The following is a 19,284-nucleotide window of genomic DNA, read 5'->3' as shown; positions in this document are numbered from 1 at the left end:
TTGGAGCCTCAGGAGTGAATCAGTTTGAGTGTAAAATAAAAAAGGTCATTTACATAGATGACAAATTAATCACATTATTTTGACTCATGGTAAACAAAGTTTCTCTGAGTTTAAGAGCAACTTTTTTCACATAGAATAAGCACAAATTCCGATTGCTTTTCTAAATATCACCAAATGTGTCATAATTTCCTTTAGTAAAATGTTCTTTCATCAGTTCTAAATTGTTTTTCGTCATCTTTCACTCAAACAACTAAAAGACCAAGAACTTACTGTAAACCCTTCTGTTTGAGTCACAATAACTGATATTCAATCAAAAACTACCCAAGGCAGAGAACTGGTACGACATATGCTACATTATTTGAATTTTTAATTACTTCTAAACTGGGCTGCTGTCTTATTAAATTGCAATTATTTCGAACCTGGCCACCAACATCAAGACCCTAAAACTGACCTTGATAAACATTTAATAAAATGTTGTCAAGAAAAAAAAATTTTATTGCGTTTTTTTATTGTTTTTTTTTACACAGGAGTCTCATCACTGAATCTCATTAATCTTATATCTTTTTACTTGTACTCACTATGTAATTTAGTTGGTATAGTTTATTTTCAAGTAAATTTATTTCAATCACCAACAGCAAAAATAAATAAAGTTTTTCACTTTGGATGTACATCACACACTTTTTAAAATGGAATAACTGGTTTGCTGTGCATAGAATCAGACAATAGGGTTACTGTTTAGTGAGAGGGAAACAATGTTCAGTTATATTTATGAAGAACATTGTTGTCATTAAACTACATTTTCACATTGGCAAAGTAAAGCCTGGCTCAAATCCTACTTGAATGTGTTGAACAAAAAGCAGAAATAAACTAATTTGCCAAAAATGTCCAACAACAACAACATTTAATGAATTAATAATCATTCCCTTATCCTCTGACACCACTGTAGACTGCCTCTGTTGTTACTTTGTTTCTTCTTGCCGTTCCTGGAGCTTTCCCTCCGGTAAATGTGGGCGCAGTGTAAATCAAAGACACTTCATCTCTCTGATGAAAGATCGAATTTATGAAAGGGTTTGGTGAAAAGTCAGACATTAAAAGCTTAAAAAACGTTAAGCATCTGTTGATTTTTACCTGATGAAATTGCTGATCATCATGGCCACTCACAGCATCTATTAAAGTAGTAAAATTAATTTTAAAGACAAATTATGAAAACCTTTTTTTTGGTGGATATAATGAAGCATGAGTTACCATTGGAGCAGTGACATGTTTTCTTACTGATGATGTAAGTGAGGATGAATATAACAACCACGCTTGCAGTCAAAACCGCACATAACATAATAAAAATGGAATTCGTCTTTTGCAAATCCCACACGTTAGGTTCTGGAAAAATATATAAAAAAATGGAAAATAAATAATTTGTAAATTATTTATAAATATATTATAGGTCCTCATTTTTCACATATATTTAAAACTTATCATTTACCTTTTATGTCCAGTTTTATTCCCTTGCTGTATATTACCACTCCACATGAGGCCACAGCACAGTAATAAGTCCCAACATCAGAAGCAGAGACATTCACTGAGAAGTTATAGATACACTTGCGTCCAGAATGATCCTCAGTACTGTTCTCACATTCATTGCCATGGTTCCCATAAATGAAACTGGGAAGAGATTGACTTGATCCAGTCTGGAACCAGTACACCCTATGATCTGTTGAACAAGTTTCATCTTCAGAATTAAAGAGGACTGAACACTGTAGAGAGACTGGATCTTCTGGATGGACTCGATCTGGTAGAAAGTGTTGGATGATGGCAGTAATGTTTGGTTCTTTTCCTGTAAAACAGAAATTATTAAACACAAATGTCATTTATTATTTCTTGAACAAATGCATGGTTCCAAAATTACTTTTCCTTACTTTTAATTCTTAAAAACACTCCTTCCAAGAATGTTAGGTTAAGATCAAGGGCCTTTATACAGTAATAAAGGCCAGTATCACTTTGATTAACTTTACTAATATGCAGAATAAAGGTTTCTGGTTGTTGTTTTGCTCTAATATGGGTGATAAGGGTCTCTTCATCATTATTAACAATATCAAAGAAACGTGTTCCTCCCAGAACTTCAGGACATTTTCCCGGAATATATCTGATCCAGAATAATTTTGCAGTAATCTCAGACTTCAGACGTGGACAGGTTAGGATCACATCAGCTCCAACAGAAACAGCTCTGGTTTCTAATGTTAAACCATCTTTGCATCCTTAAAATGAAAAAAAAAAAAATTAACTCAACAATGAAAGACAAATCTGAATATGCCGAAAAGAAAATTCTTTGCTGAAGATTTAGAAATAAACTGACTTTACACACTTACGTCCAAATCCAACAGTCAACAGAACATAAAAAATGATCAGCATCTTCTCATTAATCAACATGAAGCTTCATTTATGTGAGATCACATTGCCGTCAGTATCGTTCAACGATTCAATTTAATGTTGCCATTGAAGGAGGGCGGGGACAGATTTAAGACAATTTGATTGGCTATTTGTGACTGCCATTTTTCTCTGCAACCACAGTGGAAATAATATCACAAACTTTCCATGCTAAACTCAAAACACAAACAACACACTTTGTTTCGTCTTTCACGCTGGGTTTCCATCGCTTACATAAAATGAGTTACTGTAATCTTTACTGATTGAAATTATTGTATTACCTTCTAAGTTCTGCAGAAACCTGCTAATAATAACCCAAATAAGGAACCAGGACTGGGAACAATATATAGACCAGACAGGTCAGGAATAAAATTGTGGAGTTATGTTGGAGATGTTGACCTGATTAGGTTGTAAAATAATACAGCATGCCTTAAAGGTCCACAGCCACGCAATTTGACTTTTTTTTTTTATTTATATGACAGTAGCTCACTCTGATTGCCTACAAAGTTTTTATGAAAGATTCTCACGTCCTGCTGGCATCCATCCATCCATCTATTTTCTGTCACGCTTGTCCTTTGGGGGATTGAGAGGGGTGCTGGTGCCTATCTCCAGTATTCAATGGGGAAGAGGCGGAGTGCACCCTGGACAGGTCGCCAGTCTGTTACAGGTTCCGCTGGCATATTAGATGTTATTTTGGTGTTCTATGCTTTGTTTTTTGCTCAATTTGTTAGTAAAAAAAGGCGTTTGTGTTTATTTACAATTTCAACGGAAGTACGTACTGTGCATGTGCAGCAAGAGTTAAAACAAGGAAGCGACTAACTATTAGCATCGCCTAGCGAAACAATGAAGAATGTTCTAAAATCTAGCAAAGAGAGAAAAAAAAAAACGCAAAAAAAATATGATTCCAAGAGGGAAAAGATTAGAATGTCACTGGGAATACATTATGACCGTTGGTGTTTGCTGAAGCGGACGCTAAACCTGCTTATTGCTCAGATGTGACTGCAGAGTTGACTGTTATAAGCAAATGTTCTGATATGAGGCTCTAAAAGTTGCTTTAGATTGGTTTATTTAATCAATAATGGTTGGTCTTTGATCACGCCAAGCTGCCGCTTTACTGCGAGGCATTTCAGAGGGTCGGGCTGACATAATTTAATTTAGATTTATTAATTAAGTAAACTGGTATTATGATAGTTCTGCGATACTGTCGCTAGATGGCGTCACATCTGTTTATATCTGCTAATCGCGCTCAGCGCTGTGGCTATATTTATCCACAAAAAGGCCATGAAAACATTATCAGGATGGAGGCTTGCCATATATAACCTTATTTTGTCATGATCAAGCGGTTTTTGGTCTTTTTTTAAATATATAATGTGGCAATATTAAGAAATCCCTTGAGTTTACTTAAGTCCGTGCTTCTTTTTGTTTTTTCTAGTTTTAACCTCCTTGGACATGCACATAGGTGAGAAGCATTCATCGTCCTGAGATAAAGGACCACCTGTGCTTGATCAGTTGCTGACTCATACCTCACTGTAAACCCTGCTCAACGGTCACCTCAAACTTTAAACTGGTAATTATGTTTTAAATGATTAACTTGAAAACATTTTTATTTACAGCTATTTCTCTGTGTTACACTTAAAATGAAAATTTAGATCTTATTTTAGATACATTTCAGAAGTTTTGTCTATAATGCAGTTAAATGTAAATATCTTACAATAACCAGCAGTCAATTTCAGTTTGGAGAATCGACGAGTCAACACAAAAGCCTTCTGCACTAATAGGGTTAGTAGGTGTAAGTCACGTGAAACGGAGCTCAGGCGTTGCCAGATAGCGCTCAGGCTTATTTTTAGTGTTGCATTTTTCAGATTAAAGCAGGCCTAAAAAGAATGAGGGTGAACATTGGTCAAGCATTTGAGCGTTGATGTTGACTTAAGGAAGCAATTGATATACAACAAAAGAATCCTTGCTTGACGTTTCTCTTCTCTGTTCCCCTCCAGTATTTGGTAAACCTGGCAACCGGCTGGCAAACTGTACAATTTAAGGTTGGAACAAGAGTGGGTGAGTGTGCCACCTACAGGCCGGGAGGAGTTAAACTTGTAGCTATCTCCTTTAATACCAGTACTCCTCTCAGCAATTAAAACAACAACAACAACAAATTAATTAGCAAGTTCACCCACGTACAAAGTAAAATAATCTGACATGGTTAAATTGCCATTTATACCAGACTGGAACATTGTGGTTTTCACTTGCCTCAACATACAACTGACCACTTTCCAAAATGTTTGGTCAGTCACCTGAGTGGTACGTAACCACATCACCTTGGGTTTGACTGTATGTGTAAACTAGTGATGCATCTCACACGGTCGTGTCTCACCTCTTTTGTTGCCTGCTTCTAAGCTGCTTGCTGTTTAAAAATAATGAGTGAAATTTTATTGTTTTCTGAACATTAAAATCAGGTCAAGGATTGAAATAATGTTAAACCTCTTGAATAAACCAAATATTTTTGATTATTCTTTTTCTGGCACAAGTGGCATTTTTTTTTCAAAGCAGGCTGACAGGAAAGGGGATGTCAGAGAGGGGGGAAGACATGCAGTAAAGGACCTCACGCCAGAATCAAACTTGGGTCAGCCGCGCTAAGTCCTCCGTTCATGGGCCGTGCTCACAACCCCTTTTGCCATAAGAGCAAACCTTAACCAATGAGTTTTTGACCAAATGGTGTGTAAATAATATAGACAGTCAGCCTAGTCAAATAGGAGATGAACACAGAAAGAATGAAAAACTGTCATATAATCACAGAAGTATGAGAGTTTTTTTTTTCCGTCTATCTGGCCATGTGTCTGTCATGGTCATAACCATGACTAGTAAAGTCTTATTTTTAGCATATCATTGATTTACAGCAAAAGTTAGATTTGAAATCTGTTGCATTTTTCTCTCCCAATATTTGATAGAGCAATTAAGTATTATCTCATTAAGGACTGAAACAATTATTTAACTTTGTTAAAATAAAGTGATTTGCTGATTCCTGTGAGCTTTGTTTCTCCTTGTACTGTATGTGGTTGAACTTGACATTCAGGTCTGCTCTGCGTAAACATCTGCTGAGGTTGGTCAAAGAGCGGGAAGTGGCCTATCACATCTCTTGACTGAAAGGGTATCTGCAGCTTCCCTGCACATGTTGCTGTGTTTTTATTATCACAGGGAGGTGTGTCCAGTAAAAAAAAGGAAGGAGAGGAAGGTGAATACCATTTAAGTACATTTTAAGAATGTAATATACATTGTTTTACAACACCAGACACTTGCTTTGTGGGTTTTACAACTCCTGCTTCTGTTTGTGGTTTTTGTAACATGAGCAGTACCATGCTGAGCCAAAAAACAAAACAAAAGTATTAAAAATGCTCCGGCAGCACAAGGCAATTAGAAGTTCACCCCCAGGTCATATACAGAGGTTCTCAAGAATAAATTAAAATTACAGGAAACAGATCATTCAAGAAACACTTGTAATAAATTCATAAATCAAAAAGGACAACATACGAGGGAAGAGAGCAATATCAATTGATTAACTGGACATAGCTGTGGAGGAAAATGAGGCACAGAGCAAGATTGATGTACATTTACAAAGAGATATGTATATTGAAATAAAACCCACAACGCAGTAGCTTTGCAGGAAGCAGTGGTGACAAGTCCTTATCTCTTTCTTCTTCACAGATAAAGAGTGACAGAAACCACCAGTGGTGACTGGGTTATATGGGGTGCAACCTCTCCACTGTGGAGGGAGGATATATTATCAAGCTATAATTTTAAATAATGTATCATCGATGTCAATCTAAATAGCATCTATATCCAATCTGAAATTATTTTAACAATATTTCCATCAACTAACTCATTTAACAGTGAATTTCCAAAGACATAATGCATTATTTCTACTCTGGGGAGCTTTCCCCATCACCCCAAAAGTGCAACAAAGTAGCCAAACACATATGGTTTAGGCGACAATATTTGGCAAATCAGCGTTGCCGAATTTATGGATTTTGGGGAGCTGGAAATGTCACCCCTGCTACGGAAATTGTGCATGTGTCCAAGCTTGAATCACAGAGTAAGTTAAGATTGCGATAATGTCAGCCGAGGTGCAGCTTCCACAAAATTCTTTAAAGTCACTGCTAAAGTAGCCTTTCATAACAAGGACAATGTGTCTTAAACAACTGGGACCCAACAAGCCTCAAATAACCACCACCCAGCACACCAGAGTGAAAGACTTAAATAATTAGCTATTTACCTAAATATAACCCTTTTTTTAAAATAAAATAAAAAACATTATGCACCTTTGCATGGGAATGTGTCACCATTATGAGTCATTCCAACGAGAGGCCTTCTTTGCATCAGTGCTGCTCTGTTACAAGGAGATTTGTTCCAACAACACAGTACAAAGTTCCCAGATTCAGCCCTGAACACTGCAGTGGAAGCCCCTCCCTTATTGGACAAGGCCAGACTTAAAACTGAACTGTCCCTGCATTGCAGTGTTGCACTGGCTCTCTATTAGGTTTTGAAGGCAGATAACATATGAAGCGAAATCTTTTAAAGATCCTCATCACCAAGCCAGAGATGGCATCAGAAGTGCTTCTCTTCTTTAAAAAGGACAAAAACAATTCTTAGAAACACCATGGGACAAGATTGGCGTAATGCTCCTGCTCTGCTCTCCATAGAAAAAGAGTTGACAAGGGACATTGTTGCTGATTTCATCACCAGGGTGATTGAGAAATTTGGCACTCAGAGAGACAGACGATGTAAAATTCCCTCCTTTTATGCAGTATTTGCTGTTCTGGACAGTTTTAATATGCATTGTTGACTTTGTTTATAAAGTATATTTTTATGGAGCTGGATAAATTGACTTTAAACAATCTAACATTAAAAAAATAGTTTTTAATAGCATGTTTTGTTTCAATGTTTTATTTTACAGTTTTAAATCTTTGTCATTGTGAATGTGAGCTGTCACTGATTTGTTTCCATATATTTACATGCATAGATTATAATTTGGTGAGCTGTTCTTTTAATAAATAAAGACAAACAGATGGCATCTGCTCTCGGTTTCTCTGTCTTATCACATCAGCCCCACCAATAATCTTTTTCACCAGCCACCACTGGAAACCACAAATGGAAACAGCTTTCTCAACTACAGTCACTCACACAAAGCTATAAGTAGCCTGTCATCAATTGCAATAAATATTTAATTATTAACATTCAGCTCCTGCATACTATAAGGAGCAATTTTTGTTTTTATTAATATGTTGTTTTATTTTTTCAGCATATGTGAGGTGATCTTTACATCTATAACAACTTTCACACATGCAGCTCAGTCTTCGTTCAGAGGAGTAGCATGTTAGCTCCATGCATTAACAGTATGCAAACCTAGCATCAAATCTTCTTTAACATTTAAGTAAGTACAAAACATTTGTGTGTCAGGATTTTTTATGTGTACTTCCTACAATATTCCTACAATCTCAGAAATAGTAAAAAAAACAGATTAGATCTGAACTGAATCCACATTTAGGTGGCATCAGTGAATACGGTCCTATCTTGTTCTCGTGTCTGTGTTTAGTATTTAAATGAAAAATCTTTGTTTTGCGTTGGTGAAACTTGTCCCTTGTATTAAAAAACACACAGCTGATACATTTATTGAAATTGATGTAAAACATTTCACTGGTTTTTATGCTAACTAAAGTAACAACTATACAAAATGACTTACATGGCTTCAACAATTAATGGAATGATGACTTTTACTTTTTGTGAATTTGCTAAGTTGAAAACTACACCTAACCAGATTTATTCAGTGTGTGACCTGTATTCCGGCAAAAAACAGTAACTGCAGTACCGATCTGCTTTGTTTGTGAGTTTGTCTTCTTTTTTCCACCATCATCAGCATTCACTACTGTGAAGACAACAGCAGTGTAGACATTCACCGGCCAGTTTTTGCATACAGAACTGTTCACAAGTAGGACTGTTGAAGCTGAAATGAGAAAATATTTTTTTTTAAATAGAGATGAAAATTGAGATTTAAATGTAATTCTTTTCTACATACAAAATGCACAAATTTGATTACCGTTGTCATTGCTTTTCTTTATGGCGTAAACGAGGATGGCTATAATGATCAGGCTTATGATCAGACTTATCACCAGAGCTGAGCATAATGGAGCAAGAAATAGTTTGTAGAAATCTTGTACTTTGGCACCTAGAAAAAATTAACAAACAATAAAAGAAGATCAATTATTACAAAGATTTGATCCCACAAACCTCTTCATCATCATTGTTTAGAAAAGTTCTACAGATACCCTTCGGTTTTGCTCCGTTTCCAAATAATATCTGTCCACATGCGGCCACAGCACAGTAATAAGTCCCATCATCAGAGGTCTCAGAGAAGTTGTAGAAACATTTCTGTGTAGGGGGAACCTCTGTACTTTTCTCACATTCATCTCCACTGCTTCGTTGTAGATAAAGTAAGCTGGGATGAGAATGATCAGATCCAGCTTTGAACCAGTACACCTGGTTATCTACAGGACAAGTTTTCCTGTCAGAACCAGAGAGAACCGAACACTGTAGAGTCTCTGGGTTTTCTGAATGAGCTTGATCAGATGGAGGCTTCTGAACAACTACAGGTACATCAGATTCATGTCCTGAAAAAGAATCACATATTTTATTTACACAACAAGAAGGAAATTACTCACAAATAAGAATTTGAGTTTAAAAACAGTTGTTGTTTTTTTTACACTTTTACCTTTAATTTGTAGAAAAGTTCCATTCATAAATATGAAGTCAAGTGATCTGACTTTGATACAATAGTAAAGTCCAGTATCATTTTGCTGAGCTTCATTAATATGAAGAAGAAATTCTCCTGGCTCTTGTTTTGTCTGAATGCGAGGAATCTTAGAAACACTATCAAACTCAAAGTTAAATGTTGCTCCGAGAAATTCAGGCCAGTTTCCAGAAACAAGGCGGATCCAGTACAAACTGTCTTGGTAGAGAGTAGAGGTCTGGAGAGGACATGTCAAGGTCACATTTTCTCCAACAGTCACAATTTTCACCTCAAACTTAAATTCTTCAGTGCAACCTGTAAATTAAAAACAAAATGATTAGTTGGACAATCAATGTTGTGCAGGCAGCTGAAAATATTGTGCTAAAATAATAAACAACATTACAATCTTTGTTGCACCAAAACAGGTGTAGTAGGCGTAAGCTTCACTCATACTTACATCCAACAATGATCATAAGCAGAAAATAGACAGTTTGCTGCATTTTGTCATTACTCCTCTTGAGACTGCACATAGAGTACAGCAGATCATTGGATGGGTCAAACTAATATAATTATGTTAAGTGGGAGGGAACAATTTAGTATTATCTGATTGGCCATTGACAGTGATTGTAATCTATGTAAATCATGTCAGATATGTTTTCCGACCTATACACATTACAGCAAGCCTTTTCATAATGCGTTTCTGTTCGACTACAGAAAACGTAATGAACGGGAAGAGACATAACTGGTATTAGCAGAAACAGAGCCAGCCACTGTGGAGGTGAGGCCAATAGAGCAGCCATTGTTGAAATGCAAAATAAAAAATACGTAATAACGTAGAGCAACATTTCTGTTTCCAGTAACATTCATCTGTTGCAGGTCAGAGTTTTCGGATACATAACTTTTTATGCTGCTCTTCTGTTTTTTGGTATTCCTCAATGTTGACTAGGCGACTGACTTTGCTTTGACCTGTATGTCAAAAAAGATTACAAAAATAAATAATTTGATAAAATCGGGTTGCTGTGGTGACATTTTTCAATCTGAAAAACCGACCTGGAAAGAAAAAGACAATTAGAAGAATTTTATTGATACAATTATTTTAAGAGTTTGGCACTCAGACCTCAGCAGGAAACATTAGTGCTGAATTTTATTTTAATATGCATAAGTAGGTGTATGAGAAGACGGATGTTTCCCCCAGGCCTGATACTGGTGGTGGAATGGAGATAGACGAAGCTGGTTCAGTTCACAGAGACTGCTGGTCGGCGAGATGATCTGCTTGAGCTATAATTGTGAGATCCAGTAGACTGCGAGAGCTGATGCTAGTGCTTCACTCAGGGACCCAGAAAGATAGATGTCCAGCTTGGATAAACACAGGTTTGCATGAACCTGTCCTTGATGAGCAAGCATGAAGCGACAGTGGAGAGGAAAAACTCCCCGCTGGGCAGAAACATCTGGCAGAACCAGGCTCAACATGGCGGTCTTCTGCCGGAGTGATTGAGATGTGACAGGGAATGCAGTAAGAGTCCGGGAGGAATTACACTCTGATAGGGACGAGGTTGAAGGAGCACCATGGAAAAGCCAGATGGAGTTTGGTGAAGAAGGGGATGGAGGTGGGTTGAATCAGGGTCATGTGAGTCCAAATCAGACATTGCGCAACCACAGTTTGCGCTTTGGCTGGGTAGCAGGCTGAGACGTGGATTTGAAGACCTTTTAAGATTAACTCTGAATGATGATTGGGCTTCGTGGATGTGTGGTTCAAAGCTAATTGGCTTGCGTCGGAGGCGAATGAGCCTCTGATTGGATGAATGTAAGTAATTGAGTTTCTTCAGTTGAATTTCCGCCTAGGCTTCATTAAAGTGAAGGTCTCCTATTGGTTGTAGAGCCCTAGGAATGCATTGGTGTTATTTTATCTGTGCTCTGAACCATAAATAATCAAACCAAATCAAATGAAATTATTTAACAAGTGCAAAAAATATGTTAAAGATATTCAACCATCATAAAAAAAACAAATGATAACAATGTGTGGGCCAGTGCAGACACACTGATAAATGTATTGATATAACAAACTACAGAACCATAAAAGTATGGTCAAGTGAATTAAAAATAGAGTACAATACAGAATGTGTAGAAAATTAAGTGAAAGTTAATTAATATTTAAATAGCAGGTATAAAGCTTAGAGCCAAGGAGAAATAATGTGTCTTTAAAAAGATAGAAAAGTCTCAAGGGGTTGAGGCTGATCTACCGTAAATTTGCAGGCTGTTCCAAAGCCAAGGGATCAGTCTGGCTATGCCCAAGCCACATTATCTTATTTTAGTTGTCAAGATGGGAAGAAAAAAACACTGATTGACAAGTATTTAATCTCACTTAGTAAAAATGTATCCACGGTGTTTGATTCAAGTTGTAGGCATAGTATATTTATACATTATCTGCATATCAATGCAAAAACATGTTATGCTATCTATTTTAGGTCATCCAAAGTGTCAATAAGTGTAATAAAAATAGCATTGGACCAATAAGTAATGGAGTGAACCTCCTAAGACCAGTGATTGTGTAAACTCTTCCACATTATACTGAGACTGACCCACAAGGCACATAGTGCAATTCACGCGTATTCAGTTGAGAACCATGGCCTCAGACTAGGAGGAGCTGAGGAAGTTTTCTCCCATAAAATGATTTTGGCCTTTAGTGGGTAACATTGAATTTGAAGATGTCAGGTGCCCCACATTTCTGAGAAAGACTGCTTCTGCACATCACCTCAAAAGCCCCATGCCATAAGTGAAATTTTACATACAGGTCATAGGTGGAGTTTTTCCGCTCATTTTAAGGCCTCTACATTTTAACCAATGTCTAAGTTGTTCTATGCAGTGTTTCTTGACTGAATGATGTTGAAATGAAGCTCCCATCATGGCTTGCTGACAACATCTTGTTTGCATTTCGTGTTAGTGGAGAAATTGCTATGTGTTCACTATTTATTTTACCTGCTTTGCATATGTTAAACAGTTTCCCTTTGTATGAAATTGGCTGGTGGTCTATTTGTTCATGTGTGTATATGATTTTGTGTGTGAGGAGGGGTGTGTGTGTGTGAAGGTGAGACGGGATGTGAGTGTCTGATTACATAGGGATGATTGACTTCACACATTTAGATAAGACGTTTTTAAGTGTATCTTGTTTTATATATATATATATATATATATATATATATATATATATATATATATAATATAATTATAATATAATTATATATAATATAATTGAACTTTATTGATCTCACAATAGAGAAAATAGAAAAAATCACTTCTGCATCTTAACCCATCCCCTTGGGGAGCAGTGGGCTGCCATTGTGCGGCGCCTGGGGAGCAATCGGGGGTTAAGGGTCTTGCTCAGGTACCCAGGGTGCCGGCACTGGGGATCGAACCGGGTGCTTGCAGGAAACGTAGAAGAATCCTATGACACATGAGCACAATAAAAACATTGTCAAACTGAATGTAGTGAACATTTTAAAACTCCACCTTCTAAAGAACGCTCCTCCCACTCATTGTGCCTGTCACTTTAGCAGGAGGAGCAGAGAGCAAAGAGAACATTCTATGTTCTGCACTTTAGAACATCCGCTTCATGCTTGCTCAGTATGAGGGATTGCTGCAAAGCCATGGACAATGCAAACAACTCTCCCTGTGGCTCTACGCTTCTCCAGAAGTGAATGCTGCTTGTCGGGACTTTGATGCAATCAACGTGTTCCCTTATATAGGAAATGTTTGAACAATCTGTATAATCTGATTCAATTTGACATTGTAAAGTGCCTTGAGATGACAGGTTTCATGAATTGGCGCTATACAAATAAAATTTAATTGAATTGAATTCAGAACATTATTGCCAGTGAAATGTATAAATCTGTAGGAGATCAAAAGTAGATAAAGAAACTAGAATCAGGCCAGGACTAGTATCTAAAACTTGGTTTAAAGGAGGAAAAAAGACAGTATCAACAATGTGTTTGTTTTATAAAAGACACCTATGGCTGCAGTGATAGAGTGACATAACACACTGAAAAATAATAATACAAATAACCATTGTCACACGCAGTCTACAAATGTAATCCAATTCCAGAGTTTTTGAATTTCAAAATATTGTTGTCAATACTTTATTTAAAAAGCAACACCTTGATAGTGTTGCCTTAATTTCCACATTTAAATCAACAATAAAGTCAAACATTTATAATGAATTTTAAAATGTATTTAGTGTTTTATTGATTGTTTTACCTTTTATTTATGTGTACAGACCAGCTTGCACCCTAGTTCTAAAGCAACCATAAAATGGTGCATGGAAATTTAAACACCGCTGTGGTTGTGGTTTGCTCATGCGAATGTGTTAAGAGGCTTTCCTTCCTGTCCAAACTGCAACCTTAATATAAAAAACAGTTTTAGATTGCTTTTTATACAATCTTTCTATCTTGGTAATAAAATGATGGAATGAGAGAAGAAAAAAAATGTGTACATTTTAGTATTTCAATTTCACATAAGTTGTATAATTAAAAACAAGAAACTCGTCTCAAATTTGACATTTAAAGTAATAAGAATTTAGACAAAAACATAATTTTATTTTCATTAAAATAACCCTGGGGGAGCTTTTTTTTAACACCTAATTTTGTGTTGAAAATAAGCCTGTGACGTATATTTTCACAGTAAACAACTTTTGTGGTTGGACAAAACGTGCTGCCATAACTCTGTCAGAATAGCTGAAAGAAACATGTCAAAGAGGGTTTATAGAATGATAAAACCTCAAGTCTGTAACATCTATTTAGCTTATTAGATAGATTTTGGAGAAATTGAGGATGAGAAACATTATAGAAATAATTTGTATCCATTGCACAGAAACATTAATGGAAAAAAAACATGTGATAGTGTGGACAGTATTACAAATATTCACTGGAAACTAGTGTTGAGCTTTGAAAACAAGCAAGCATTGCATGAGGAAGGAGACAAATACTGCTTTTGCAAATTATTTTATCAGCGTGCATGTACCAAATGTTGATGGGGTTGGATGGGGGCGAAGTTGTGTAAACTATGTTAATTTGTTTAAGAAACGATTTAAATACATCTCTGTGTCTAGAGTAATCGGTAAAGATGTTTAGGTTTTACCATCTGCTATAATCTTATTCTGCCACAATAAATATACACTTAAGTTGCTCATGTTTTAACAATACAAACGACTATTTGCACAATTTTCAACCTTTCAAGGAGTGTTTTTGTCTGATCCATTCATGCAACTGCACAGTAACTTACATTGTTCTGTAAAGTGACTGTTTGGCTTTTTTGATACAAACATTTAAATCTTATTAGACCAGGACTATTTGCATGATTTAAACTTCTCAGGAAGTGCTGTTGGTGCATCCTATATTTAAACATTATGTATTTTTGGTGTCTATATGTGAGGTATGGATCTGTGGGATTCTGAGCTGGTGTCTCACCAATGTTTCATTATGATGGCATAATGACATTAAAGATTCTTGAAAATAATTTAAAAAGGGCACCTACCTTCTATATCTAGTCAAATGTAGATGTATAATATCATATAACAATTTTTTTTACTACATCTCTCTAAAATGGCACTGGTTTGACTTGTGTACTTTGCTTTTGTGTTTCAGAAACACAAAGGCAAAGTACAGAACATCACGTGAATTCAAAAGCTCCACCCCATAACTAATGGGCCGCCTAATTTTCCAGTCCGTCCCTTTAGCAGGAGGGGCATGAGGTGGAGCGCTAGAGAGGTCTCTGAGGTCACACCAACAACCTAAAATTAGCTTTGTTAGTTTCAAAACTGCAGTTAGATGGAGGTATTGGAAAGTCTCATCTGAAAAGGTGATGACTAGAAGTTGCAACCAAAGTTATATAAACCCTTGTGGAGATAGTTTTATGAATGACTGTGAGAAGTTAAAGGCTATTGGAACTCAGGAGATGATGGTCCTGTTAAAATTTCAGTTGTAATTCTTCCAAGTCAAAGAAACACTGTGCTGAGTTTAAAATACTTTGCCTTTTATTTATGAGTATAAAACTAATTGTAGTAAAGAGTGTGATTGACACGCGGCAGACTGCAGCATGTCATCAGGTCTGCAGAGAAGGTGATTGGCTGCAATCTTCCAACTCTCCAGGACCTGTACGCCTCCAGGACTCTGAGGCATGCAGGGAAGATTGTGGCTGATCCCTCGCACCCTAGTCACAGACTGTTTCAGTCACTTCCCTCTGGCAGGAGGCTGCGGTCCATCAGGACCAAAACCTCACGCCAGTTTTTTCCCATCAGTCTTATGAACAAGGCCAAGAGCCGCCTGTGACACTGGACTCTGTCTCTCTCCCCGGTTCAGGCCTACAAGCTTCTGCGTTACATTAACGCACAGTTTACTGAATGTATATTGCTTCTGTATATATATCCATTTTATTCAATTTTATTTTATTTTATTGTATTCTTATTTTTGTCTGCACCATCAACACCAAGTCAAATTCCTTGTATGTGCAAACCTACTTAGCGATTAAACTTGATTCTGATTCTGATTAACTCAAATAATGGATGGAAACGTAAGCGTTGTTGTGGGCATGGTTTAACACCGGTGTGACAAGGCTTTGTTTTATGTCCATTATGAACTAAACGTATAAATATGCTGTCAGCATACTGTACTTAAGACTGATTTCTTTTAATAAATGGGCTCTAACCCATGTATATTTATGCTCAGATGACTATCTTAAGATGCTACAGTTCATTGTTTCTTGCTATCAGTTTCTAGTGGATGAGAAGCATTGCGAGATATTACAATAAAACACTGACAGTACAGTCGGTGGAGACCCTATGTAAAGTTTACAAATTTAAGAGAGCAGATTTTTGTGGCTGTGTCTTTAAAATGAGAAAAAAATCCCCTTATATTCCAAATCTTAAAAACACTCTTGGAGGAAAATCCTACTACATTAAAAGTACTTTAATGGTGACTCAACATGCTCTCTACTTGCTTTCTTCTGTGGTTCTTGCTCATAGTGTGTCTCTTCTCAGTAAACAGCATCAGCGGTCGGTCAAAGGGCAGAAAAACAACTCTGTGCTGCTCTTGTCTGTTGGTGTGACTCTTGTATGTGGCTTTGTTTATTGAAAGATAAACATAAAATACAGCTTATGAGACATATAATACTTGAAAAATCTAATTAATGTATCTGAGTTTGATGTAAATGAAGCAAACACAAACCCTACCAGTTAAGGAACAGAAAGTTGTGAGAAATATTAATTATCGAATTATGTGACAGTTGCATAAAAGATTAAAGTGGGAAAATGTTTGTTGCCCATTAGAAAGTTGTACGAACACTTTAGGTTTGTTAAAATAACAAAAAGATATAAAAATGTAAGGCATGGATGCATCTGTGATGATTTGGGGTTGTCGAGGATCACAAATGTAGCGAAGGTGACACAGAGCCATCATAAAGGTTAATAATTTTATTAAACAGAACACAGGACAGGACTATAGGTAAGGTTAACAGAGATAAGTTAACAGAGGATACCATGACTAACCCAAAACAGGAACATAAACACTCTTGAAAGTAAACAACTGGATAACGAACACATGAGTAACACAAAACAGAAATAAACACAACAGGGGAGGCAACTTGGTGGGAACCCAAAGGGCATGAAACACTGGTAAACTATACAGAAAACACACACTAACTAAAAGGTGCACAATCCAAGGAACCTAAAAACTAATAAATAACCAAACACCATAGGATTGTGACAGCCTCAAGAGAGTCAAGCTCAACTTCTCAAGGCCCATTGTTCTGTGACTCTTGGATATGTCTCTGCTTTAACACGCCAGGATCAAATAATTGCAGGATCCTCTAGAACTTTAGTTAGTAACTAAGCCATTTGATTCAGGTGTTTTGGACAAGAGACACATTTAAAAGTTACAGGATGGCTCCCAATAAATTCCACTTTGGGACAAAGTTGTAACTAACATTTGTCAATTATAATTCTTTAGAAAGGGTAGGGGACTTGATCGTTAAAAACAATTTAAAGCAGTAACAGTAAATGAATAAGTTTTCATTTAAAATGTCTACCAATTTGAGTCAGAATGCCCCAAACCGATAAACCTCTGCATCTAATATCTGTTAATTTAGCAGCAATTTAGTAACACATGACATGTCTGAGACCTACATTTAAATCCACACAAACTATTTTTCAACATTGCAGCTTAAACTGAGATTTTTATTGTCCTATTCTGAAACTATTTCATAGTTTCTCCCCTCAGCTTGGACTAACTTTTTCTGCTTCAGGACACATTAGCTTTACTTTGTAAACATTGTTGTTTGTCTTTTACAGTATTTATAATAAACTAAGAACAAATCTCAAAAACAGACTTTTACAGAGTTTCTGTCATAGAAACAAATATTAGGAGAGAGGCAAAATAATCAAAAGTTTAAAAGGCTGTTTGGCTGAGTATATGTAGCGGATTAGTTATCTTCAGGCTTTCAGCTCATTTGGAAGATAAAATGTTTTGAACAGAACCCTTTATTTGGGCAAGAGGACATTATTTGTGTCAAATAAGGCTTTATGATTTTGAGAAGGGCAGCTTTTATTCTGCTTCCCAAGAAAGTAAGAAAGTAAGTTAAAATTTTATAAGAACAACCTCATTACAGCAAAACATTGTAGCGTTTGCGGAATATTAAACATGGACTTTTATTGTTATAACCATATCTTACATCTCTAACTCCAGCAGATAAGGGATTCCCACTCGATCCCTTTAACTCTGGTTGCTCTTAGAAATCTTTCTGAGAATGATCTTAAATGTGTTTATACATTTAAACAGTCTCTGAGATATGTTGCTGAAACAGTGGCTAATGTACTCTCCTAAAAATATGTTTTAAAATATTTGTATCATAATATATAAGTCCAAAAAACCCCAAAACTACCTAAACCCCCTTTGACACGAAAAGGCCTGACAGGCTTAATAAATGTAGTGGGTGGTGCATATTCAAAATGTCAGCCAATCACTGATCTGTTTTGGAAACACTTCAACAGCACCTAAACTAAGCCTTCCATTTGAACAAGAGGACATCAACAGTACGAGAAAAAAAAAGTAGCTGTAGCACAATGATCGCAAGACTGGTTGCAATGATTGTTATCAGCATGGCACGTAAGTATGCTTGTTTCTAGAAAGAATGACATTATTAGAAAAAAAAATCTAGAAGATATGAGACGTAAATATTTCTAGCTATAGTTACTAAGGCCTTCACTGTTTTTATTTCTTTTCTACAGCTCTTATTCATACTCTTGAGGCTTCCCACCAGATCTCCTTAACTCTGGTAGACGTTGGTGATAATGTTACATTTGACTGCAATACCTCTGACCTTAAAGACATTAAATTTGTTTACTGGTACAAACAGTCTCTTGGATATATGGTTGAATCAGTGGCTAGTGTAGTTGTTGGTAAAACAAGAGTAAGTGAAAAATTTAAAGGCTCTCGCTTTGCAGTGAGAGTGGAGGGGTCTCGTTATATTCTTACAATCTCTGATGTCAGGAAAGAGGATGAAGCAACATATTTATGCCACACTGGAACAACATATTCACAGAAGTTCATCTATGAAACATTCTTAGCTGTGACAGGTGAGATGCTGTTTGTTGGCTGTTAACTTCACTGACACATAATGACTCATACTGACAGTTTGTTTGGTATTTGTGTTATTTTCCATATTTTTCTTAACCAAGCAGATCATAAACATCAGAAGTCTCTCTACTTGGAACAAAATCCAGATACTGAATTAGTTCAGCAGGAAGAGACTGTAATTGTTCAGTGTTCACTTCTCTCCAAGGACAAAGGAAAAGTCATTTGCCGAACTAAACCCAGTGTGTTCTGGTTCAGAGATGAATCAGAACGATTCCATCCAGGCATCATTTATACTCAGAGGAACATCAGCGATGAAGATTTGGAAAGAAGCTGTTCCTACAGTTTATATGTCCGAGACTCATCTGATGCTGAAATCTACTACAGCGCTTTGGGCACATGTGAATCCATCTTGCTTCATGAAGGAACCAAAGTGAAAACAGGTATGTCTTTGCAGCTGCATTTAAA

At 36.5% G+C, this 19,284-nt stretch overlaps 1 protein-coding gene across 1 annotated transcript in view; it reads left to right on the top strand.

The window, feature by feature from the left end:
- The first annotated feature begins 18,291 nt into the window (after positions 1 to 18,291).
- The window catches only part of LOC105924314, a 2,318-nt gene continuing 1,325 nt past the window's right edge, over positions 18,292 to 19,284 (top strand). The window contains exons 1-3 of the mRNA XM_036127626.1: positions 18,292 to 18,348; positions 18,471 to 18,818; positions 18,924 to 19,259. Coding sequence (XP_035983519.1) covers positions 18,306 to 18,348; positions 18,471 to 18,818; positions 18,924 to 19,259 — 727 coding nt within the window. The 5' untranslated portion in view covers positions 18,292 to 18,305. The remainder of the gene's footprint in view (positions 18,349 to 18,470; positions 18,819 to 18,923; positions 19,260 to 19,284) is intronic.

The sequence above is a fragment of the Fundulus heteroclitus genome, chromosome 23 (genome assembly GCF_011125445.2).
Source record: "Fundulus heteroclitus isolate FHET01 chromosome 23, MU-UCD_Fhet_4.1, whole genome shotgun sequence".
In the NCBI taxonomy this organism is placed as follows: domain Eukaryota; kingdom Metazoa; phylum Chordata; class Actinopteri; order Cyprinodontiformes; family Fundulidae; genus Fundulus; species Fundulus heteroclitus.
The sequence above is the reverse complement of the archived record's forward strand: the minus strand, read 5'-3'. Positions and strand labels throughout refer to the sequence as shown.